A 26,979-nucleotide genomic window follows, 5' to 3' on the forward strand; every position below is an offset into this window, starting at 1 on the left:
TTTTTCAGCCACTTTCATCAGCCAATGCTCTGTAAGTCTTGACTTAAGGATTAAAGAGAGACCAAGCAGTGGCAAGGATTTTAGAATTAGTTTTCTTCTAATGCCAGTTTTATTGTAATATGGATACAACAAGTTAATTCACCAATGGAAAGCCATAAAAAATGGTAAATATCTGTAACAACTATTACAGCTACAATTTTTTACATGAATTTATCATTGAAATATATGTCCCTTAAAGAAATGACATACATACCTAAAGTATTTAAAAATATACTATGGAAAACGGTATCATTAAGATGGATAAGCAATCAATTCTGTCCATGGCCTACCCTGGCTACTCTTAGCCCTCAGCAGATGAACAATAAATGTATGTGACAAACTCCAATATATCATTTCCCTTGCTCACATGTATAAAATTACATCAATTGTGTTACACTTCCTGACACCAACCTTCAATTTATAGAGAATTAGAGTGTCTATGTGTTGAAAAAAGGTGCAACTCTTTGAGTGATACAGAAAGATATGAGCAGAAGAGTTTTGGTCACAGAACTTTATTTTTTAAATGAATTTTAAGTATCCAAGGATTCAAGTTCAAGAAACAAAAATAAGAGAACACAAACAGCTATAGTTGTCTATGTGCTGCTAACTCTTAACTGCCGAAGAGGAATGCCACCAAATCTCAAACAAAGGAGTCTCTGGGCTAGAGACAGGGCAAAGGGGCTTGCTGTTTATCGCTGGCTGTCGTGGAGGAACCCACCTGTGGCTTTCCCACTTAATGGGCCTCTCATCTTACCTATCAAAACATCCCGTTTCCTAGAGGAAAAGACTAATAATAAATACATTTAGTATATTATCTAATACCCTCTCCTATCATCCCAGAAAGTCTTAGTAAATATAAAAGTGAACTATTTATTACAGTAATTAGTACCTGTCAGTGGTGGCTTCACAATGATTTGTTGAATGATGAAATACCTTAAACTTTACCTCCATTATCACTCTACCATCTAATAAACTTAGGACATTAAGCCCCACTGCTGAGTAGTTTAATTCAAACACGGCTGGCAGGAGAGCTAACCCATAAGAGACTTATGACATAAGCACTCAGGCACCCTAAAGTCTTTATCTGGGCCAACATAAGTAACCTAGTTACCGATACAAACTTCACCCCACAGCCTAGCTCTGGAAAAAATCAGGAAGAGAGAGAGGAGAGGGAGAGATCAGCACCTATAACACACTGCATGCCACTCCTTTTTGTAGCCATTCCTAGCCAACACTTGGGAACACTTTATTTTGCAGCTTTTTTCACTTTTCCTTGATCATCTACTTTCTTAATGGCTGCTTGGATAGCCTCTTGGTCTCCCAGGAACTGGTGAGGCCCAACAGCATGCAGGTTCTCATCCAGTTCCAGGAGAATGGGGACGCCAGTGGGAAGAGTAATGTTGATAATGTCTTCATCTGAGATACCTGCAGATTGAGAGAGGAAGGAACAAGGCATTAAAGACAACCCTGGAGGTGGTTGTGTTTAAATCTAGTTCAACAGATTAGAAAGTGGTTGGTTTTCCAACACTGAGTGAGCCGGGATGCTCGCGCTAAATCCTATCAAGGGAAACACTTTCTAGCTCCCTGGAAAGCCCAATGAGAAGAATCAGAAAAGGATTATTAGTCATGCCTTGTAAACTGGCCTCATTCTCCAACTGTCCTTTATCATCCCAACTGATAGGAGAGGAAGGTATGTGTGATGGACAAATTACCTTCAATTAGTTTTTAAATAAGCTAAATTACAAGTACTTCAACTTTGACCAGAAGAATTGGAGTTGGATTAAGACTATAGCAGTAGCGGTGGTAGTGATAGTATTTTTATTATTATGATTACTTTAAACAAAAACGCTAGCATGTATGATGTACATTCTACATGCCAAGTACTTACTCTTAACAGTTTATATGTAGTAACTCATTTAACCATTGCTGCAATCCTATGAGGTAACAAGTTTTGGCACAGAGAGGTCAAGCAAACAACTGACAATCACACAGACAATAAGTAGCAGAGCCTGATTCAAACCCAGGCATCTGTTACTACTGTACCAAGGAATGCCTTCAAGTTTTTCTGAGTTCAAAATGGGCAAAGAGAAGAAAGGAGAAAAGAGACAGAGTTAAGCAAATTAAAAGAAAACTGAAACTATTCAAATTTTCTATTTTAAAAACATACTTTCGTTACATAGACTTCTACATTTTAACCAAATGCTTCTGTTCTATATTAACAGCAAAGTACCGAGGTGGAGCAAGTTCCGAGGAAGAGTGTGAAGGGTTCTCTTTACTTGGGAGGTGATGATGGCAGAAAAAAAGTTACCATCAGTTAGTTCTCAATGTACTTTGTCATTTTAATTAACCAATGATTGTAACAATAGCACCAGCCAAAAAAGTCATAGAACCATAGCACTGGATCTCAACTACTAGGGTAGTTTTAAAATATATATATATATATATATATATATATATATATATATATATTATTTTTTTTAATTGATGTTTTTACATAGAGGAAGGGAGAGGGATAGAGAGTTAGAAACATCAATGAGAAACATTGATCAGCTGTCTCCTGCACACCCCCTATTGGGGATGTGCCTGCAGCCAAGGTACATGCCCTTGACTGGAATTGAACTTGGGACCCTTCAGTTCTCAACCTGACGCTCTATCCACTGAGCCAAACGGGTTAGGGCTAGGGTAGTTCTTTATTAGAGTTTCATTCTAGGCCCTGAAGAGCTACCTAAGGACTCTAATACACAAACTGTACATATTCAAACAGCTATGAAACCAAGGACAGTACACCATGCCCATCTCCTCTTCTGCCAGTCCCCCTCAATATGCTAAACCCTATAACTTCAGGCACGTGAATTTTCTGGGCCACCATTCTCTCTGTCAGGTTAGCAAAGAAACACACACCCTTCCTTTGGAATTACCAAGGAATGATGTGGGATAGTAGAAATGGATTTAGGAGAACATGAAAAAGTATAGCAGTGCCTCTTTGTCCCTATTAGGAATTCTCTTCTAGGTGGAAGATTTAAAGGGTAGACTACTAAAACATTACTTTGCCCTGCCAAGTCCCTATCCCCACACTGCATATAACCCTACAAAAAATTACTATCCCAAACTAAAGCTGCGAGGAACAAATCAGTTCAGACCAGAGAGCCAGCTGCTTAGTGGGAGGATTCTGAGAGCCCTCTAGTTCGGTCAGATCTGTCAGCTGGATGCACAACAGCTGCCTGGAGACAGCAGAGCAGAATTCACCAGCACGAGGTTTAGAGCCAGGTGACCAATGAGGCTTTAGAACTCAGAAGTTCTCACCCCAATCGAGGGAAGCTCTGAAGGTCCCTAGGCCTAACTCACTCAGCAGCCAGTAACTGAGGGCCTACTATACCAGTATATATGCATAGCAACAGCCAGTAACTGAGGGCCTATTATATTAATACCAGTATATATGCATAGCACTTGTGACCTTGCCCAGGATTTGACCTCTACTGAACTATTTCTTCATTTATGAAAGGAGGGAGGATAGCCTCTACTAGCACCAAAGTTCCTCTATTCTATTGTTAAAGGCTAAGAAAAGTAAAGGCACTTTAGAGGGAGGCATGAAAAACATCGGGACACTGACTAGTGTTTACATTCATCTATCATGCAAGGACCATGTTTTATCTTTATCCAGAGTATGTAAGCATATTGTTCATTGAATTGGAGAGAAAATTGATTTTAAAGATTTCTTCAATCAATCTAAATTTTCACTGCAAAACATTTGTTAGGAGACAACAGTTTAGTAAAAATGATCATGTTTAACTAATGCTTTCCAGGAGAAATAGAAATTATGAGCATACACATCTGTATCAGCATCTCAGATTCACTGCTTATAGATTGTAGGCCTTGACAACATTACCTACCATTAATCTTTATAAGTGATTTTTGGATCTAGGACTTTATTTTAAAACTAGAGGCCTGGTGTACGACATTTGTGCACTGGGGAGAGGTGGGGGAGAAGGTGTCCCTCAGCCTGGCCTGTGCCCTTTCACAGTCCAGGAGCCCTCGGGGGATGTCTGATTGACGGCTTAGGCCTGCAGTCAGACAGTCCTAGCACTTAGATGGAGTTGGGCCACTGTACTCGCCAGCTGTCAGCTTGGCTTATGGCTAAGTGGCGCTCCTCCTGTGGAAATGCACACACTGACCATCATGGGGCAGCTCCTGTGTTGAGCATCTGCTCCCTGATGGTCAATGCATATCATAGCGAATGGTCATTTTGCCGCTCAGTGGATTAGCATATTACCCTTTTATTATATAGGATGACTAAGCTCCCACTTTTATTCAACATTGTACTGGAGGTTTTAGCCAGGGCAACTATGCAAGAAAAGGAAATAAAAAGCATTCAGACTGAAAAGAAAGAGGTAGACTATCTCTATTTTCAGATGACACAATCCCACTAAAAACTGAATCAATAAATGAATTCAGCAATGTTGCAAGAGATAAGATGAATATATAAAAATTATATTTCTACATAGTAGTGATGAGCAAATAAAAAATGAAATTAAAACAATTCCATTTATAATAGAAACAAAACAGCCGAAACCGGTTTGGCTCAATGGATAGAGCGTCGGCTTGGGGACTGAAAGGTCTCGGGTTCGATTCCGGTCACGGGCATGTACCTTGGTTGCGGGCACATCCCCAGTAGGGGGTGTGCAAGAGGCAGCTGATCGATGACTCTCTCTCATCGATGTTTCTAGCTCTCTATCTCTCTCCCTTCATCTCTGTACAAAATCAATAAAATATATTTAAAAACAAACAAACAAAAAAAAAAAACAAAAAAAAACCCAAATAATATACATAGGAATTCAAACAGTTAAGCATAGGGTTCCCATGTGACCTAGCAATTTCACTCTTATGTATATACCCAAGAGAAATGAAAACAGGCCCACACAAAAACTTGTACATGAAGTTTCATAGCAGCATTATTCATAGTAGCCAAAAAGTGGAAAAAGGTTAAATGTCCATCAACTGATGAATGAATAAATCAAATGTAATATATCCATACAGTGGAATATTATATGGCAATAAAAAGGAACAAAGCACTAATAAGTGCTAAATACTGAGGAACCTTGAAAATATTATGCTAAGTGAAAGAAGCGAGTCACAAAAGACTACACATTGTACGATTCTATTAATGTGAAATGTCCAGATTAGACAAATTTATAAACAGATTAGTGGATGCCTAGGACTAGAGGGAATGAGGGGACTGGGAAGTGACAGCAAGGTGTGGGGTTTCTTTGGAGGGCAATAAAAGTGTTCTAAAATCAACTATGGTGATGGATGGATAACTTTGTGAATATACTGAAAGCCAATGAACTATATACTTTACATAAGTGAATTGTATGATACGTGAATTATATCTTAATAAGGCTGTTAAAAATACTAAACAAATCCAGAGAAGATATATAAAACTGCTCAAGTCACAAAACTATTATGGTACTACAACTGGACCTGGTGGTGTGTGATTTTTTTTTTTTTTAATTTCCAAATCCCAGGACTTCAACTCTGGTCATCTGACTCATCTATGGATATTTCCACCACAGCATGAGGAGAGGAGTATGTTTGTGGCATGTGCTGCCCTGTGAAAGGCTAGGTGCTAAAGATGTACAGAGCAGAGTGGACTTTTTGGACACCTTTGTCAATCCACCATGAAGTCACAGACAGCCAAGACAGTTATATCAAATCCTATGGCAAGACTGAGGTAATAGGGTGTAACGGGGTTTATTCTCCTAATGAACCTGGCACCGTGGAAGGACAAACTTCCGGGGATGTTCCCTTGCTCCGGTGTTCTCATGTTTTCAATAGTAGGAAAGGATGTGAACACATTTGTCTGGTCCTCTTGAAATAGTTCACACACTGTCATCATGATGAGGTTTGGGGGTTACAGTCTGTGACCTTAGAAAAGAGTCCTTGTTTAACAGTGGCCTTAGATCTAACCAATTCTAGCAGGTCCTCTCTTTAATAGCACCACTCTTAAGCTCATGCCTTTGGCTTAGGTGTGTAGGATCAAATCAAAGAACCAACTAAACAAAGGCCATAAACTATAATTTTTCATCTACAAAGGAAGGAGAGCTCAACAAAAATAGGAATGTTTCCAATAAAAAAAAGTTGACATTCCACTTTAATAACTACTCAAGTCATTCACACAGTAGACTAATTACTTGCAAATATTTAAAATACTTAGACTAGTTAATAAGCAGTCAATGAGACAAATTTTTAAATAGCAAATTAGGAAAAACTACAGCGAAGCCATTACTCATTGCTCAATTTTTGCATAAGTAAGTCACATTCTTTGTCCTAAGAAAGTTAAGCAAGCAGAACTCCTAAGGCTAGAATAATGCATCTGCACTAGATTAAACCAAACTGAATCAATACTATATTATGTAATATCGTGCTACAAACTCATTAACTGGAACATACTATCACATCTTCTATCTAATAACTGGTGTAATTTTTTTTTGTTATTCAGCATCCAAGCATGTTCTAAAGAAAACATCGAAGTTCTCATCCTGCATCAACCATTTTCCATCACCCCTCTCACCCCCTCCTGAACCCCAACCGTTGTCTTTAATTCTTTTTAATTAATCTTACAGAGGGAGGAGAGAGGGGAGGGAAGGAGAGGGAGAAGTAGGAGGGAGTGGGGGTTAAAGGGAAAGGGGAGAGGGGAAAAGGGAGGGGGAAGAGGGGAGAGAAACATCAATTGGCTATCTCTGGCATATGTCTCAACTGGGGATGGAACCAGGAATCAAACTTGCCACCTGCTGGTATATAGGACAATGATCCAACCAACTGAGCAACACAGGCCAGGGCAACTGCCTTTAATTCTTTAAGAAAATTCTTTATTATTAAAAGTATTACATATGTCTCCTTGCCTTTAATACTCAAATCTTCATGTAGGAGCTTTTAGGAATTAACTGCAATCAAATTAAATGATTGGGATAGTTCAAGTAAGAATAAAAGTCTGGTGATAGGTAAAGTCAAAGAGGAAACACCTCAAGACCAATAAGAGGATAAATTCTTTTCTGCATACAGGACTTACTTCAGAAAGTCAAGTCTATATCACCTCAGCAGAAACAGGAACCACAGACAGTTACAATCACTGTATATATACTATACCACTCACGCTTTGTGGGAGTGGCTGTGCATATGCTCACTTCTCCCACCAGGATTATAAGCTCCTTGGAGAAGAACCATGTTTTATACAACCCTATATCACCCATGATCTTAGAACAGTACCTTACCCACTGAAAAAAATTTAGTAAATGTTCAACAGTAAGGACCACTATTATGTGTTGGCTGTAGGATCCAGAAATTATACATATGGCTGATATATTATATATCTACCTTTATTACATAAATATAGGCTATAAGGAATAAAATATTAACTAATACTCTATTACATAAAGCCTACACAGGAAAGCATTCTGAGGCCTTCCAGGGGTGCAGTTGGCTAAGTTTTAGAAAGAGATCCAAGTGGAGACACAGTTGGTCAAAAGTAAGGACTTCATGTGTCTAATTATAGGTGCCATAGAACCCTTACACCAAGAACAATACCTGGTTTAACAGACCTCAGCACATAGCTGAAATGAATGAAACTGAACTCTTGGGCTTTCAAATTAAATCTAGTCTTTTATTGTTGAAGCCTTGATTAGAGATTGTATTCTCTTCATTACCTTACCAGGAAAAAAAGGGAATTGAAAAAGTTGAACAAAAGACTGCTTGCATTTAGTGCTAATAAAGTAAACAATTCACATTAAATTTGTCTTCTATGTATTTTCTTTGGTTTTCTCCAAAAGTGTTTGTTTAAAATCTTTGATATCAGGAAATAGGAGAAAAGATGTTGAGGGAGACAAGATTTGCCATAGGACAAGAGGAAACCCTACTTCTAACATGCATATTTTGGGGGATTAGAAAGAGGGAAACAGTTTTGACCAAATCACTCAAGTATGAGGTCCCACCTATGCCTCACTTCCCTTTCCCAATCAAGCAAGTCATAATTCAAATCCCACTGATGGGTATTCATGATAAGTGTTCTGTATTCTTCTATTGCCAAAATAAGAGCTAACATCAGAAATTCTAAAAAAAAAAAAAAAAAAAAAAAAAAAATCTGCATTTTATAGATGATCTACCTATTTTTAATTAAAATTCTTTAAGATCTGAATGCTATATATATGTACAGCTTAAGAATGGTTGAACAACAACTGTGAATGGGTTATTTGAATACTAGAGGCCCGATGCACAAAATTCGTGCAAGAGTAGGCATATCTTCCCCCGGCAGCTGGCACAGGCTTCCCTCTGGCACTTGGGTCCCAGGCTTGCTTCCCTCACAGCCCCAGCTTCATCCGGAAGGACGTCCGGTCTAATTAACAAATTACACTTTTATTATTACTTGTATAGATTGTAGCATAATGATAGGATAACAGCTTCTAATTTAGAATAAGGCAGAGAGAAGAATCCATTCTACTTTTAATTTTATAGTTAAATAGCCTACAACTTTTAAAGATTTCTACAAATACATGATACTTATAAGAGCAAGTTTAACTATACCACTACGCTAGTAATTGTTTCATAAAAGAGAGACCTAAATTCGCTGCTTCTGAAAATATCACACTAAAATGCCAAAGGTGACTTACTTGTCTGTCCCTGTCCCACAGTGAGTTCCAGCTGACCTTTCCTCCCTGATTCTCTAATTTCATCTGACCACTTCTGTGCCTTGCAATGTGTACAGCTGCATGCAATTCTTCAGGGATCAAGTATGTCTTTCATGAGTCTCTTGCATGCCACTCTTATTCCAAACTTGAAACTGCCTAGCCCTGTGCTTGAACCCAGACTAAACAATCCGCTTCCGCTGGCAAGATGCAGACTGCATCCACTGCCTCGGTTCAGGACCTGGCCTTGCCTTCTCTGTGGGCCAGCAGGAAACAAACAGGAAGTGACTATGCCAACCACAGAGAATGAAACACACGCCTGTCTGGAATGCTACAGAACAGCATGTGTTTAGACACTGAGCCTGGTAGAGGAGTTTTTTAAGGATTGTGCTATGGGAGGAGAGTGTCTGGACCAGTGAGGTGGGCCCTGCTTCAATCCCAACTTGTCAGTCTAGCATAGGTTACTGTGCTGCTAAAACTCAGGAAAGCAGTCCCTTAAGGAGGAATTTTCTTACTATATAAAATTTCATATCTGCTCTAACTCTTCTTTCTTCTAAAAGTACTAAAAACTACCATCAAGTTAAAGTAAATCAAATCTAAAAATTACATATAATTTAAGAGCAGAGATATTACATAAATAAGTCATTTCACAGGGTAGAGGCCATCCTGATCAGGCCTAGGCCCTGGCATGTGTTTCCTGTGTTTACAGTTCCAGCTCTAAATCAGTAACTCTCGCTTCCCACTGTGCTGTTCTTCTGCTTTGACTCCAGGAGGTCCTTGGTCACCTACTCCTAGATTAGCTGGTTGTGAAAAGGAAAAAAAGATAGATGGAAGGCCCAATTAAGAATAGAACTTAGAATTTGGTGGCAAATGAGAAGAAATAGTTTGGGGGCAGGAAAACCTTCACTAATGGAGCTCCAGTCCTCAAGTACAAAATTTCATGGTCCAAAAGCATGTACAAAACTTCTTATGAAGAAGGAAGAAGGACTTTAAGAGGGAATTCTATATATTGACCATGAGCTAGATGTTAAATAAAGTCTGCACCATTAGGTCCTGAAATGTTTATTAGAAAGCATAATGATGGCCTCCAGGTTAGTTTTCAAAGGGACAGGTAGATGTACATAGCAACTTTCATTCAATTCTACTGACAGACTAATCCAGTCTATTATTTTGTGAAACAAAGGCAAGGTCCCACCCAGTTAGAGCAATGATCACTTCACTAGACAAAGGGGATCTCCGAAAATTGAGGTAAATTCACATACAGTAAAATTCACCCCTTTTAGTGTCCAAAATAGTTCTATCATTTCCCCAATTGACCCATCTGGCCAGGGCAGAATGCTTGGATCTTACTCTTCAATATCCTCTACAAGAGAAATTCTATTAGTGGAAAATGACATGTAGAAAATAAGAGAATTAATTTATGAAGTGATCCTAAAATATACTCCAGTCTTCTTCATGCACATGAAATAATTTCTTCCATGTTTGGCACGGGAGTAAATACCTATATAGGGAATCATAGCAACATCGAAGAATTCCATAAATATTACCAACAGTACCACCAGGGGGCACTATAGGCCCAAAAGGAGCAAAGTTATTACATATACCCAGAATGGTGAGCCAACATTACAAACCACTTTATGTCTGTCTCCCAGTGGACAAATCTCAATCCTCACATAGACTCCATTTGTTTCCCCAGCCACAGGTTTGTGCCTAATAGCATATTCTGGCTTTTCTGATCATTTTTCCCCCCGCTGAATGTCTGCCATTCTCCCTGGACACCAACCCTACCATTTCCATTCCCTGTCTCCCTCATATACACCTTCTTTCTTCCCTGCAGATAGCTGCCAGCCCTATACCTTTTTCTACTTTCACATACTTCCTACTCAAGTTATCTTCACATAATTGACCTCTTCCAGCATGAAAGTCAATGTTTTAACTCAATTATTTCCCAAATAAAACCTTTTCTATGAAATCTATTTATAGTAATAGGGGTAGGAATTACAATTTGAGATAGATTCAAATTAATTAATCTCTGAAATGTGATAAGAGTCCCATACCTCCAACTAAAAATAAAAATCTTCAGAAGAAAGGTTAAATGCAGCCTGGGTGCGAAAGCCTGCTAATTTCTCAGGAAAAATTCCTGTAGATTCATTTCTGTCCCATTGGGCAAAGCTGTGTTCTAATTTTTTATTGATTCTATACTTCACATCCACACATTTCTACTTTATCACTTTTATATATTTGCCCTAAGCTGTTTTTCTAGGCCAATGTCAAATCCTTTCATCTTTCAGTCCCACTGATGTAATTATTTTTGCAACTTCAATAACTCACATATCATTCAATTCACCCATTTAAAGTGTACAATTCACAGACTTGTGTAATTATCACATAATACATTTCAGAACATTGCCACAACCCCAACCAGAAACCCTGCACCTATTTAGCAGTCATGCTTCACTCCATGCCCTCCTTTGCCTCTACCCCAGCCCCAGGAACAACCTTCTTTCTGTCTCTGCAGACTGGCCTATTCTGGATATAGAATCCTATAATATACTAGGGGCCCAGTGCACAAATTTGTGCACCTTGAAAGGAACTGTGGTCCACGAGGCTGCGATAGGCACAGGGACGGGTATCAGCCCATCCTACATGCCCCAGCCCACCCCCTCCCACTTCAGTCCCAGGTCCCCTGTCTGCTGGCAGCTCCATTCCCACCGCCACCACCACTACACACTGACAGTGCCAGCCCTGCTCGCACTCACTGATGGCATGGCATGAAGTGATTGGGGCAGGCGCAAGCAGTGCATGTGAGTAGTGGCTGCTGCACCCATCACCCCTCAGTAGCAGGGGGAGGTGGAAAAGCCTTCAGGGACAAACAGGGCTGGCAGCTGCCGCCCGCACCCACTGATGGCGCCAAGTGATCAGGAGCAGTGCCATGCACTGGCAGTGGGTGCAGGTGGTGACTCCGGTGCTGGCTACGGATATAAGCATGGTTGGCACTGGCAGTCGGTACAGGTGGAGGCTCTGGTGCCAGCAGTAGGTGCAAGTGCCAGGTGGGACCCAGGCACACAGGAGCAAAGAATTTTCAGTATCCACCAGAGGCTCGCCCCATGACAGCAACAGGTTCCCCGCCTTGGTCTGGTGCCCTTGCTCACCTGCTCTACCATCCCGCCGCAGCCAACAGTGCTCAGCGCATATCATAGCAACTGGTTGTTCAGTTGTTCCACCATTCAGTCTATTTGCATATTAGCTCTTTATTATTGATATATAGGATGATACTCTGTGACTTTTTTCTTCTATTATAGCAATTTTGAGGTTCATCCATGTTGTAGCATGTAACAGTATCTTATTCTTTTTTATTGCTGAATCAGAGACCCAGTGCACAAATTAGTGCGCATTGAAAGGAAATTAATTAGAAGGTGGCCAGTGGGGTGGGATTGGGCAAGACAGGCCAGACACGCCCTGGGGCCAACCTCCCGTGGTCCCTCCCTGGCTGGCTGCACCTGGGTGGTTCCGGGGCTAAAAAGGCATCTGTGGAGTGAGCGAGGTCCCTCTGGCAGGTGGGGTCTCTCGGCCTGACGTACAGGGATAGGGCCAAAACTGGCAGTCTAACATTCCCAGGGGGTCCCAGAGTGCAGGAGAGCACTCTATAAAGTTGCTGTCACTTGGCAGCTCCTGTATTGAGCGTCTGCCCCCTGGTGGTCAGTGCTTGTCATAGCTACCAGTCGGAGCGTCTGCCCCTGGTGGCCATTGTGCATCATAGCTACTGGTTAGATGGTCACTTAGGCTTTTATATATGTAGACTAGAGGCCTGGTGCACAGTGGGATCCCCTCAGCACAGCCTGCACCCTCTCCAACCTGGGACCCCTTGGGGGGATGTCCAACTACCGGTTTAGGCCTGATCCTCAGGACCACTGGCTCCTAACTGCTCACCTGCTTGCCTACCTGATTACCTCTAACTGCCACCCCTGATGGCCTGGTCACCCCCAACTGCCCTCTCTGCTGGCCTGGTCACTCCTAACTGCCTCTCCTGCAAGCCTGATCACCTCTTACTGCCCCCCTCCTGCCAGCCTGGTTGCTCTCAACTGCCCGCCCCCCTGCCAGCCTGGTTGCCCCTCACTGTACCCCCCCACACACTGGCCTGGTCACCTCCAACTATGCCCCCAGCCAGCCTGGTCGCCCCACGCAGCCTGCTGCTCAGTTGTTGGGTCGGCCCTCACTAATCCCCCTGCTGGCCTGGTTGCCCCACGAAGCTTGTTTGGTCGTCCATTCGGTTGTTTCTATTGTACGGACATACCACATTTAATTTATCTAACCACCAGTTAATGGGCATTTGGGTTGCTTCCACATTTTGACTACTATGAATAATAGTACTATAAAGGTTTATTTAAAAATTTTGGTACGGATATATGTTTTATTATCTTAGGTATTCTTCTGGATTTAACTGTATCTACCTCCTCTCCTCCTCCCCTCTCCCCCCCCCAAAAAAAAATATGTTGAAGTCCTAACCTCCAATACCTTGGTAAGTGACCTTATTTGGAAATAGGTTTTTATAGAGGTAACCAAGTTAAAATGAGGCCAATGGGGTAGGCACTAGTCCAATATTACTGATGTAAGGACAAAAGGGGGAAATTTGGACAAGAATCAGAGATATACACAAACAGAAAGCCAAGTGAAGACAGGGGTTTGCAGCAATGGATCTACAAACCAAGAAACAGATTTGTAGATTTCCGGCAATCACCGGAAGGTACAAGAGGCATGAAAGGATTCTTTCCTAAAGCCACCAGAGAGAGCGTTACCCTGCCAACATTTTTATTTAGGACTTTTAGCCCCCCAAGCTATGAGAAAATTACTATCTGTTGCTTTAAGTAATCCAGTTTTTGGTATTTTGTTACATTAGCACTAGGAAACTAAAACAGATATATACCTAGGACTGGAATTGCTGGATCATATGGTAACTATATTTAATCTGTCAGAGAACTGCCAGATTGTTTTCCAAAACAGCTTTACCATTTAATTGTTTCTCAATAAACTATTAATTATTTCAAAACCTCTCTTAAATATGTAAAGTAAACTTTTCTATGTGTAACCTTGCCTTCCACCGGTAATTCTCCCTCATTCCCCACCATGGTGACACTTTTCTTTGGCACCATTTGTTAAACTATCCTATTTCCTTCAAAAAAGAACAGTAGCAAATAGTTAAATCATCAATGCACTAATAGAGGAGCACTAGAATGAGCTATGGTTGGGCTACAGAATAATATTAAAGACATTTAAACCTGAAGATAGGAGAGTAGATGATACTAAATGGCAGGGTTTTGTTTTTAAAGGGAAAATTTCCTAGCAAGGACAAGAAAGCAAAGAGGACCCTAAATGATAACATTTTCTTGAGGGAAGTGTGCCTAGCCACAAAGAGAGCTAAGTTCCATCTCTGAAAAGAGAAAATTGGCATGTGAAAAAGAGTACATCTTCTGGAAGAAACTTTGAAATTATAAATTTCAGTCTGTTGTCATCCTAAGAGGAGCCTCAATCCTTCTTCAAACAATAAAATACTATAGTCCAATAATAATGAAGTTATATATCACTTAACCAAACATCTGTTCTGAACAAGGAAGAATAGAATCCTTTATATAGTTGAGTAAATAAGATATATACACACACACATACAAACAGATCGAGCGCCATGTCTAGACAATAAAGTTTTTAACAGCCAATAAAGTCTGTAGATCTTAAATTTCTGCAAAACTAATGGATGCAGGTATATGAGTAATGATTTGGCTGTTGGCCATGTTATAAAAATTAGGGCTAAAAAAACATACACTAAAAAGTTTACAGTAAAATCTTATAAAGATCACTTTATTTTGTTACCAACAACCTATTTTCACTTAATTCACCTATGAGGTCAACCCTTTCATTTTTCACAGCCCCATCTAGAAAAGTAAAGCAGAATGGAAAAGGAATGTTAGAGAAACGCACTCTAACATCAGTAAGTTAACTGCTGACATGATGATAGACAAGAAAACACCAGACAGAGCAGATCACTCAAAAAGCACAACTGGAGAATGTTATTTAGTGAAGGGAGGAAGGGGGGTAAGAAATGCCCTGAAACACAGTGCAATCACTGATGGCCCAACTGGTGAGCTTGAGTCCTCAAAAGAGTTCATTTAGTTCATGTTAACGTAAGAGACAGGTAGCAATACAGTATATTGTACAATACATTTATTGTAGAATGTAACACCAAGCATTATTGAGGCTATTGATTATCTCCAATAAGCTATCTTTTATCCTCCTCTCCCCCACAACTATCTCTCAATCAAGGACTAAGCCTGTCCTGGAAGGGGAGGACTAGAACAAAAGAATTGTTCAAGACACCTAGGTCTGAAAACACAGCAACAATTGTTTTAAGTTGGAAGAACATGAGCAAAACTGAAGTCTAAATAACATTTCTACAGAAACCTCTTCCATCCCTAGCCTCCTTTTATCTTCCTATAACAAAGCTACATAGTGCTTTAGTTTGGGATTCTCAAAATGGAGAACCCCCAGCAACAGTATCAACATCTGAAAATTTATCAGAAATGCAAATTCTTAGGCTGGGACCCCAGGCCTTCAGGGGGCAAGGCCAGCAACCTGTGGTAGACCAAGTTTTCCCTCCTGGTGATTCTGATACTTGCTCAAGTTTGATAGCTACTGCTCCAGATAATATGAATAGAAAAGGCAGAGAATTTTTTTTACTTGTGGAACAAAATGATTCTTAAAAGACTAAAGTGACCAAAGAGAATAGGGGAGGAAAGTCTATTTTGTAAACTGTGCATTATTAACTAACACAGCATGTCCCTTCCAGATAAAGGTGTAACAATAACATTGGCAACCTCTAATAAGTATAGCATAAAGATGGTACCTTCCAGATGTTTCAGGAGTGCCCTACTGCTGTTTCCATGAGCAGATATCAGAATGGTTTTGCCACGTAACACTTCAGGAGCAATCCTTTCATTCCAAAAGGGAAGGAGTCTCTCCAGAACATCCTTTAAACTTTCACACCGCGGCAGTTGGTCCACCGGTACATCGCACACTTTGTACCTCCGGTCACTGTAGATCTCTTGGTAGTAAGGATGGGACTCCTCAATGGGTGGCGGGGTCACATTGTAGCTTCTTCTCCAGATCCTCACTTGCTCTTCGCCATGATTCAAAGCCATTTTCTCCCTATTGAGACCGATCAGGGCTCCGTAGTGACGCTCATTCAGGCGCCAGGAGCTCTCCACGGGAACCCACTCCTGCCCTAGCTCTTCCAGGATCAGCCAGGCTGTGTGGATGGACCGATTAAGAACGGATGTGAACACTAGATCAAACTCAAAGTTTAGCGCTTTGAGTTGCTTCCCACAGTTTCGAGCTTCCTCCAGTCCTTCTTCGTTAAGTTTCTGATCCACCCAGCTACAAAAACGATTTTCTTTGTTCCAAGCACCTTCCCCATGTCTTAACATAATCAGTTTGTATTTGGACATACTGATGGCTGAGCTTCCCTTATGCCTTCAAGTGGCCAATGTTCAATGACAGAAATACATCTGGAAAGAGAAGAAATAAACCGCGTAAGTTATATTCTTCACTCAGCTGACTACCTGGGAAAGGAAGCACAACCTTACTACAACCAATTTCTAAAACAAACTAGGGTAATTCCTTTAAACAGTTTTTGATATCAGACATCCGGCAACTCATATGCTATGGCGTATAAAGGCATATTCTACAGATAATTAATTACAGGGAACCTAGTTGACTTACATTTTCTGATGACTAGATAGTATGTTAATGGCATGATGTAAAATAATGAGAACACTTCATTCTAATGGCATGCTGCATTTCCGCCAGATCAAAGGCAGTTTATTTACAGAAGAGAGGATTTACCAGAATGAGGTGCAGACGTCTACAAAGATGACTAGTAACTGACTCTAGATTGAAAGCATCCTCTCACTTTGTTTTTCCTCTGGTGGAAAAAAAATATTTACCAGTCTCACCTCACTGATGACGTCATTAAACATGTTAATTCAATAAACCACCACATTTATCTGGCATATAAATCACTGGTTGGTGGCAACTAGCTCTTCAAGGCCACAGGCTACACCGCATATAAGAAAATCTAAGTTTCAACATTGAAACAACATTAAAAGTGATTTAAAGCGACATGAACACCAAACGTGGTATTCACCTAAATAATCTCTCACCTGCCCGAATATAGTGCTTTTGGCAGGAATAAATCCGGATGCAAAACAAGTTATCAAATGCACGCAGCTGAGCAACTGCTGCGTGGAGGAACAGATTAACAGGAGCAGGTCTGCAGAAGTGAGAAGCTCAGTGATAAGGAGGCCCTGCCTCCTCCTCCCAACCCTTCAACACACACCGGCCACATCTCAGGGGGAGAAGAATCTAGTGAAGTGGAGCAGGCAACCAAAAAGTGTGCTGAACTTGCTAAGCTAAGCTGCTGACCCAGAGATCTGCCGGGTCACTCTGTCTCCCAGGACTCTGCTGCCCAGCTGCATCGGCCTGCCTTCCCTCACCCTGCAGCGGACCCATCTTCACTGACAAATGCTGTCTGGTTTACATGCCCAGTGCTCGCCACCTCCACCCCAGCACTTTCCACACTGGGGAGCAAAGATTACATGAACATCGGGCCTGGTCTTCTGCCACTCTTGGCAACTTCCATTAGCTGCAGATTTTCTGTCCCACTAAAACTGTGATTCAGCCAGTTATATAACCCTCAGGGACAAAGTTAATTGGAATCTAGAGCTAGTTTCTTCCCTTTTTTACTAATTCCTAAAGATTCTGAAGGTGGAAAAGGGCTTTAAAATTTAGGCTTCCTTCAGTGGAAGGCAAACTGAGGACCTGAGGAAGGCGAAGATTGAGGTGATTTGCAAGTTGAAAGGTTCCAGCAGTTAGGTTTATGATTTCCCTTTCTTGTCAAGTATCAGGTCTGAAGCTTTAGCACATGTGGAGCAGGGAGTTAAAAGCATGAGGTCACTAGCCGAAACCGGTTTGGCTCAGTGGATAGAGCCTCGGACTGCAGACTGAAAGGTCCCAGATTCGCTGGTCAAGGGCATGTACCTTGGTTGTGGGCACATCCCCAGTAGGGGGTGTGCAAGAGGCAGCTGATCGATGATTCTCTCTCATCAATGTTTCTAACTCTCTATACCTCTCCCTTCCTCTCTGTAAAAAAATCAATAAAATACAAAATTTTTTTTTTAAAAAAAGCATGAGGTCACTGGAAGATCCTGAGCTCAGCGCTCAGCTGAAGGTCCTCACTGAGAATTTCCAGAGGGAGAGCGATGCCTCTACTCTCAGCCCACAGGGGCAGCAGGGTGTCAGAAGAACAGAGAATGGGATGAAGGCATCTGGGCAGTATTTAGCTAGGTGATTACTGGTGTCCAGACGCAGCATAATTATGACGCTAATGAAGCTCAAGCTGGAACAAAGGCCTTCTAAGGCACTAGGAAACCAAATAATGAATTCACATGGGTGTGTATGTAATTTACAAAAGAAGGTATTTTTGTATTGTTTCTTCTAAGAGCTCTAATCCACCAAGTAGAAGCAGCGTTAGGCCCATGAAAACGAAATCCACCTCTCATAACATACTGTCTTGTTTTTTTTGGTGGGCGAGGAGAAAAGAAGCTATCAACTGCTCCTCTACCTCAGCCCTTACATTGTCTTGTCAAGCAAGAAAAACCTTCTTACACTAACGAGCTATTTTCCCTTAAGATGAAGAGGGATAAGATGGGCAAATTTTGTAGGCAGAAGCACTTCCTCATCTTTTGGTTATGAACTCTACCACCAAGCTTTGTAGTATTTTAATCTGCTGTATTTGCTTACTGTTTAAGGAATAAACCATTTTCTCTGCCCCGCTTCCCCCTCAAAATATATACACTGGAGCAGAGAAACAGTCCTACAGCCACAAAGACTATACAAATACATACCTTTCCCTTACTCATGTACAGGGAGTGAATATGGAGTAAGGTCCCAAGCTAGTGAGTGTATCTATCTCAGGTAAACTAAAAGTCACTTCCCTTTCTCCTCCTTGATGCTATCAACTGACTTTTCCCATTTAATTAACTGCTAAATGTTTACAGAGGCACTGTTGAGGTTTACAGTTAGTAATCTTTAAGATTTTAATCCTTGTGGAGCTGGTATACCAAGTGTTCATCAACAAACACTCATCAGTTTGATTAAAGTTTAAGGCGTGGCCTGCAAACTCATGCCCCAGTGGCCAGACAGACGTGTGAATAAGCAGTGGTTCTGGGCTACAGCGGTGGTAGGAACAGGGGTGAGCTGCAGGGACAATACATGCTTCTTTGATGGATGTCACTCTGTGTAAGTGGACGAAGCTTTTGTATATCCTGGTCTCACTGAACTAAGGGTACCATTCTTAGAACTTTTCTGAAGAACTGAAAGAAGATGGGACTGCTGAAACCAAAGACTGGAGAGAATGCAAGACTTAGGCTCAGACCACAGAGAACCTATGGATTCCATTTTATTTTTAGCATAAATGTCTTTTAAAAAAAGAAAAATAATCATTTCAGCTCCTAAAAGTTTACATTAAAGAAAAAAAAAAGGGGGGGCCCGAGTAGCTACTACTTAGCTCCAGCCCACTTCCTTGTGAGACTTGAAGAACTGGGGTTCCTAGATCTTCCAATTGTCAGAAACTCTGGAAATGCGCATTTTCATGTGATACCTGATACAAATTCTGGCGACTCATTGGAATACAGTTTTTAAATGTGAGCTAAACAAAACATGCCTGCATGCTAGATTGGGTCTGCTAGTGTATGACCTGTGACTTAAAGGGAAATGTCCTCCTGGCCCAGTGAGTGGGGAGGCCATCAGGCCATAGGAGATGGTCAGACCCCAAGCCTCCAGGCTCCAATCCCTGTAACCATCCGACACACTCTTTCAAAGAACAGAGCTTCTAATCCCCTATGAACTGTGCCTGTCCTTCCTTCACTAAATCCTTTGCCACCAGCCTGCAGAGTCCCAACTCTGTAATCAAACTCCCACTCAATTTTGTACTCTTCTTGGAATGCTTCCTCCAGCTCCGAGCTGTAACCAAGCTGAAAGTGAACTGAATGCAAACTATCTCCCAGCTGTCTGCTTCTCTCTTTATTTGGGGGTGTTTGTGCCTCATATCCTGGAGCAGAAACAGGGGCAGTTGATGGGTGGGCAGGGTCCTGCTCCCTCTCAATGGTATTTCCTAACCAAATACTTCCACCCTATCTTTTTTTTTTTTTTTTGGGGGGGGGGTGGAGGGCGCAGGGAGTGTGATTATGAGAATCTTGCTATATTCAGCTGTAGCTCTCTGGCCCTCATTTACTACCTGCAAACTTCCTGAAAACTAAGTGCCCCATTTAAAACCCTCAATTACTTCCTATTGATCTGAGGCTAAAGTTCAAAGTCCTTTCTGTAACCAGCAAGGCTTTGGTTTTCTTTTATTTCCTTGAACATGCCATGCTTTTCTTGCCTCAGGACCTCTGCACATACCACACAGAACCCTCTCCCAGACCATCACTGTCTCCCCTCCACTTTCACTGCAGTCCCACACTGCTTTCAGTAATGTCTAGTCATCCTTTAGATCAGCTGTGTCCAGTCAAAATATAATGCAAGCCGTATATGTTCTAAAGCCATATTAAAAGTTAAAAATAGGTAAAATTAATTTTAATAGTACGTTTTATTAAACCCTATAGGTTCAAAATATTATTATTCCATCATATGAGCTATATAAAAAAAATTTTAATCCTCACCCGAGAATATGTTTTTTATTGATTTGAGAGAGAGAAACATCAATGTGAGAGAAACAATGATCAGTTGTCTCCCACACACACCTTGACCAGGAGTCACCAGCAACCTAGGTATATATCCTGAGGGGGAATAGAACCCACAATTTTTTGGTATACGAGATGATCCTCCCACTGAGCCACTCTTATAAAAATTCATGCAAGGATGGGGTCCCAATGGGGTGGATTGGAGCCGGGCCTGTCAGGAGGAGACGGTGGGAGGTTGGCCAGCTGGCCCGCTCTGATCAGGGCTGGTCAGGGCTGGGCAAGTTGGGGAGAAGGGCTCAGGACAATTGGCCAATGGGCCCTGCCCCCAACAGGGGTGGGGGGGGGGGGCGATCTGGAGTAGTGCTGAGGGTAGGGGACACCGGCCGATCAGGATGGTAGGGGCCCATTGGGGATGGGGTTTGGCCAGGAGGAGGGGCTGCAGGAGATTGGCCAGCATCCCACCCTTGATCCAGGTGAGAGGCCAATCAGGGGTGAGGTTGGCTAGGGGTAGGGGCCTTGGGAGGCTGGCCAGTGGTCCCAACCCCTTGATCCAGCCAGTTTGCTGGCCACAGTAAGCATCATAGCGACTAGTCCTTCAAGCATTCTGGTTGCAGGCTATATATATATATAGACTAGAGGCTGGTTGCACAAAGATTCATATAATAGGCCTTCCCCTGGCTGCTGGCACTGGTTTTTCTCTGCCCCCTCCCCTCCTGCGCTCCTCCTCATAGCAGGTGTCTCACCCCACCTGGTCCCACCCCAACTGGCTGCTCTGTGCCAGCATGAGTGCTGCCCAGAGGCCTGAAGCGACTGGGGGGCAGGGCCACCACCACCTTTGTTGGGTTAATTTGCATAATCACTCCTGATTGGCTGGTGGGCATCACAAAGTGATTTGCCTATTTCTCTATTATTAGTGTAGATTCTTAATGAACTGTTTTACATTCTCCTTTTTCACAGCAAGTATTTGAAACCTGGTGTGTATTTTATATTAAAGCACATCTCAATTTGGACTAGCCACATTTCCAGGGTTCTATAGCCACACATGACCAGTGACTACTGTATTGCACGATGCAGCTTTAGAGCTTAGAGTAAATGTTATTTTCTGTAAGCCATTGGTTTCAAACTTTAATGTGCATCAGAATCACCAGCAGAACTGGTTAGAACAGACTGCTGGACATCCCACTTCCAGAAACTGAGTAGGACCTACTCAGTAGGTCTTGAGGGTAGGTCTGAAATTTGCTCCCAGGTGGTACCGATACTACTAGGTTGAGGACCATGTTTTGAGGGCCTCTGCTCTAGGCAGGCTTCTCTGCTCTTCCTTCTCACCCATTGGGAAATGGTCAGGCCTGCCTGGTATATAACTGCATAGCATCCTGCTTTACAACACTGGGTGGAGTTATGATGGGTCACTTCTGATCTATTACTTATTCAACATCTATGTGCCCTGATAGACTGCAAGCTGTTTCACTACCATAACTCTAGAAGCTAGTGTGCCACTTGACAGATACCTAGGTACAAAACGTAGGTGTGTTGAATGACTCAAAGTTAGACAAAAATGATTATGTTGTGCTAATGAGACTGAGGCTTGACAGTTTTGGTGGTAACTGCCAAAGTAAAAACAGTCGGTTGGCAGGCCTGAGATGTTAGAAAGCTTTAACTCAAGAATCCCAGTGTATTTAGTGGCAAAGCTAGCGCCAAGAATAACCAGCCATTATATTTTTGTAGTCTTTACAGTTTAGTATGTTCATGAATGGCCATAATCTCCACACAGAGAGAGACTCCGATTAACTTGTTCAAAAACATACAGTACTATCTGGCAAATTTTAGGTCTTCTCCTCCTGATCCCTGAGCTTTCCCTACCTCATCACTGAAGACTTTAGTGTCTTGGTTTGAGGATCTAGGCTCATTTGATTTCACAGGAACATATCCAGTCACGACTTGTCTTCCCAAGCCCAGGAAGCATTTTATGAAATGAATACAAGCAAGGTGAGACTATAAAGGAGAGAAAAAATTCTGTTCTTGGGAAAAAAATTAATGCACCAAGTCAAGTTGGGCAATAGTCACCCCAACTTATATATATCATACTATGAATATATAGTCTCCAATATATACTCCCCACCCTCAAATTTTAAAACTTTTTTCAAAATCAAGTTTTATTTTTGGTAAAGCTCACCACCTTGGAGTTGGTTCTTAGGGTTGCTCATTTATCCCTTGACACTTGAATTAAGCAACTAACTTTAGTTGATGATTTAGTTTATACAAAAAAGGATCATACAGGTTAGTGAATTCATACGCCAGTCTTCCTTTCTTTTTAAAGTATGGTATGGCTCAAAAAAAAAAAAAAAAAAAAATGTACTTTTATATGACTGTGTCTCATCTTCCCACCCCTTCTTCTTTGCTATTTTTCCTTTCTTCTAGACACCTAACTCGTGCCTTGCCCACTCTACTGAAATGGTCTCTCAAAAAAAACTGCAGATTAGTTATTTCTTGGTAAGTGGAGACCACCTTTTCTTGGAACTCACACTCTGCAGCTGACTACTTCCACCAAGGAAAAAAACTCTTTAGGATTTCAGGGCTGTACTTCCCAGGCTCTTCTACTGCTATGCCCTGGTCTTAGGTCTCTGTATTTTCCTACCCACCAGAATAGTAGTATGATGATGAAGATATCATAAGATGTCATAGCAGCTAACATTCAAAGAGTGTTCACCATGTGCTTAGACTATTTGAATCTTCAACCACTGTTCTATGGAGAGGTACTATGATTAGTCCCATTTTCCAGATGCAGAAACTCTGAGGAGAGGTTACCTTGCCCAAAGTGACACAAATCAAGCTCACATTTATGTCTTTAAGCATGCTGCAACACTGCCACACTGGCACCCGAGGCTCAGTCCTCAGTCCTTGGAAACCCAACTTTCCTCACTAATTAATCACATTTAAAATGATTTATAAATCACAAATACTCAGTTTTCCTAATCTGGTTAATTAATTCATTTTTCAAACATGTGTTGCAAACCCCATTTGAGCCTGTGAGAAATATAGAAATCAACAAGGATATGTCTTCAAGGAACTGGTTAGAGAAGAGTGGCATATGTGCATGTGTATGTACTGCTAAAGCAGAAAGTAATTAACATCATGAGAAACACTCCATTCATAAGGGAGGTGAAAAAAAAAATTATTTCTAAGTAAGGCTTCATGGACATGGCATTCTTTAAACTGGTTTGGGAATGATGTTCAAGATTAAGATTTATAGAAAAAGGAAAAGGCATTCTAGCTTTAGGGGATAGTGAGTTGAGGCAAGGGAATAGAAAATGGTGACTCATTCAAAATTACTGGAAATAGGTAGGGTGACTATATGTCCTGGTGTGCCTAGAGCAATCTTGCTTTAGGCCTGTTTCTCCAACATAATTATTTCCCATTTGGAAAATTATATGATCACCCTAAGTATAGGGTACAACGAGGAAGTAGGAGGAGACTAGCCTAGAAAGATAAGACTGAATAGTACCTGCAGATACTTGTGCCAAAGAATAAAGATTTTTCTATAAATACTGGGATATCACTGAAGGTTTAATGTGGATGTGGCCAAACCAGTTTGGTTCAGTGGATAGAGTGTCGGTCTGCGGACTGAAAGGTCCCAGGTTCGATTCCGTCAAGGGCAGGTACATTGGCTGCAGCCACATCCCCGATAGGGGGTGTGCAGGAGGCAGCTGGTCGATGTTTCTCTCTCATCGATGTTTCTAGCTCTCTATCCCTCTCCCTTCCTCTCTGTGGAAAAAATCAATAAAATATTTTTAAAAATTAAAAAAATAATAATGTTAATGTGTATTTTAAGAGAATCAAGTAGCATTTAAAAATTGAAATAAGAAAAACCAAAGATGTGAATACTTTTGAGGACTTTGCAATAATTCTGGTAACATACAATGAAGACCTGCACCAAGAAAATGGCTGTTGAAATGTAATGAAGATGAGTGTGAAAGCCACCACAGGTTAGTTTCTGTAAAAGGACAAGTAAGTAATTTTTTTAGGCTTGTTGTGCTATATGGTATTGCAATCTGTCACTGTAGCTGAAAGCAGCCATAGACAATACACAGATGAATATATGAGACTGTGTTCCAATAAAACTTTATGTATAAACACTGAAATTAGAATTTAATATAATTTTCATGCACATGAAATATTGTTATTCTTTGATTTATTTCAACCGTTAAAACTGTAAAAACCACTCATTGCTTGTGGGCTGTACAAAAACAGTAGGGGGCCAGAAGGCCTTAGTTTGTCAATACCTGGCTGGGCAGGATACCATTCTCTCATCTACTAATTGCATCACTATTTTGAAACTTTAAGCATCTGGTCACAGAATAATCCCAACATTATTATATCACCTGATTTTATTCTTGGCCAGAACACCAAGTACCTTGAGTAATGGAATCCCACTCATAATTGTATTTACTCTTCACAGAATACAATACTGAGAACATTTAAATCAGTCTGAGTAGTTTACTTTTGTTTACTTTTGCTTAATTTAATTATTTAATGATGGGTTAAAGAAAACACTAGAAGGAAAAATTATTCACCTTGTTAGTCAACTTCAAAAAATAATCTGTCATTTTAACATACTTCACTTCTTTTAGACATCTTCATAAATTGCCACAGTGACTCACACTTCAAGTGAATGTATGTTTGCTCAAGAATAGGTGCTATGCAATTGCCTTGGCAATAAAGAAACAAATTGGTGATTCAAAGGAAACACACTTTTGCAAGTGACTTATATTTTCAAATACCCTTCTAATTTCAGTGTTTATACATAAGGTTTTATTGGAACACAGTCTCATATGTTCATAATTTAAATTTGCTATAGAGTAAAAAATATTTTTCCATAAATGCCCCCATAAAATTGAAATTACGTTTCAAGATTATTATCCTTTGACAAGGCAGGGATGAGAGGGTTTTATTATAAATATAAATATAAATATAAATATATATATATATATATATTCTCATATATAGATACACTAATAAAAGAGAATTATGCAAATTGACCACACCTCCATGACGCCTACCAGCCCATGACGTCTACCAGCCAATGACGCCCACCAACAAAGATGGCAAGTTAATTTGCATATACAGGTGTGGAGCCAAGTCTGAAGATGAATGAAGACGACTGAAGAGGCTTGGCTTTTCCCCTGTGGCGGGAGCAAAATGGGTGCTGGCAGCCAGGGGAAGGAAGGCCTATTGCACGAATCTTCTCACACACACACACACACACACACACACACAGCCAGGGGAAGGAAGGCCTATTGCACGAATCTTCACACACACACACACACACACGGGACTGGTACACAAGCGAGGCATTGCATTTACTGATGTTACTTCTACACTATCTCCAGAATCTCTAGGTAGTTTCAACAAATGCAGCATAAAAACCCTACTGCTGCCTCCTACTCCTGATAATTAAACCAGATAATTTCTCAGACCTCCCCCATCTCTACCATAACTGAGGCTTGTCCTGTCTTCCAAAGTAATGCTCCTAGGACATTGCTTCTTCCCTTTTTCATGTGTTCAAAAAGTAGTAATGTCTAATACACAAGTATAATAAAAAACAGGTAGATAAAATTACAAGATAAAGACCAGCCTGAAAACTTAGTTTGCTTTCTGCTTTTTGTTTCCAAAAATTGAGTAAGAAACATGATCAATGATATAATATTGAAGTAATGGAAAATAAGGGATACAGAGCAAGAGTTGCTATGATCCAAAGTTTATCCTTAAATATTAACTATTCAAATGCCACCACAGACCACTCAGATGTTTTCCCTGGTCCAAATCTTCAATGTGAAACTCAACCCCCATTGCATTAGGTCCCAACTTACAGAAGATAGGCTGGCTATATATTTGAGGATATAGAAAAAGTAGAGAGATTAACCTTATTTCTGATAAAGGAAAAAGGAATAGTTCTTAAGGGAAACGAAATCTGGAGCTCGGTTCCTTGGAGTTTTAACAAAATATGCCTTCCCCCAAATCAAGCGCAATATTAAAAGTTTAAACATGACTGTACCTAAAAGCACCTAGTGTTCCACCATCTATTACTTTTCCTAAAGCTTTATAGTAACTTTTCCATTGGTAGTTGCATTATAAGAGCATCTCTTTACCAGGAGCAAATGCTATCACACTATTTCTCTAGGCCAGTGTTTCCCAAACTTCTCTCATGATGAGAATCACCTGCTGGAGTTGTTAAAACACAGATTCCTGAATCCCAACTAAGAAGTGCTAAACTAGAATTTTTGGGAACATATAGGTAAAATTGCATACCTAACTTAGTGCTCTGTATATAAAATCTGTCTTAGAGCACTAAGTTAAGTATACAATTTTACCTATATGTTCCCAAAAATTCTAGTTTAGCACTTCTTAGTTGGGATTCAGGAATCTGTGTTTTAACAACTCCACCAGGTGATTCTCATCATGAGAGAAGTTTGGGAAAC

At 40.9% G+C, this 26,979-nt stretch overlaps 1 protein-coding gene across 2 annotated transcripts in view; it reads right to left on the bottom strand.

Annotated features, from left to right (window-relative positions):
• Nucleotides 1-535: 535 nt before the first annotated feature.
• Nucleotides 536-26,979, bottom strand: part of BPGM (bisphosphoglycerate mutase) — a 29,036-nt gene continuing 2,592 nt past the window's right edge. For both annotated transcript variants that reach the window (XM_084896602.1, XM_084896603.1), the window contains exons 2-3: nucleotides 15,610-16,270; nucleotides 536-1,464 (exon numbers count right to left, since the gene is read on the bottom strand). In XM_084896602.1, coding sequence (XP_084752728.1) covers nucleotides 1,286-1,464; nucleotides 15,610-16,210 — 780 coding nt within the window. In that variant the 5' untranslated portion in view covers nucleotides 16,211-16,270 and the 3' untranslated portion in view covers nucleotides 536-1,285. The remainder of the gene's footprint in view (nucleotides 1,465-15,609; nucleotides 16,271-26,979) is intronic.

This window comes from Pipistrellus hanaki (genome assembly GCF_964339955.1).
Source record: "Pipistrellus hanaki genome assembly, chromosome: 10".
Taxonomy (NCBI): domain Eukaryota; kingdom Metazoa; phylum Chordata; class Mammalia; order Chiroptera; family Vespertilionidae; genus Pipistrellus; species Pipistrellus hanaki.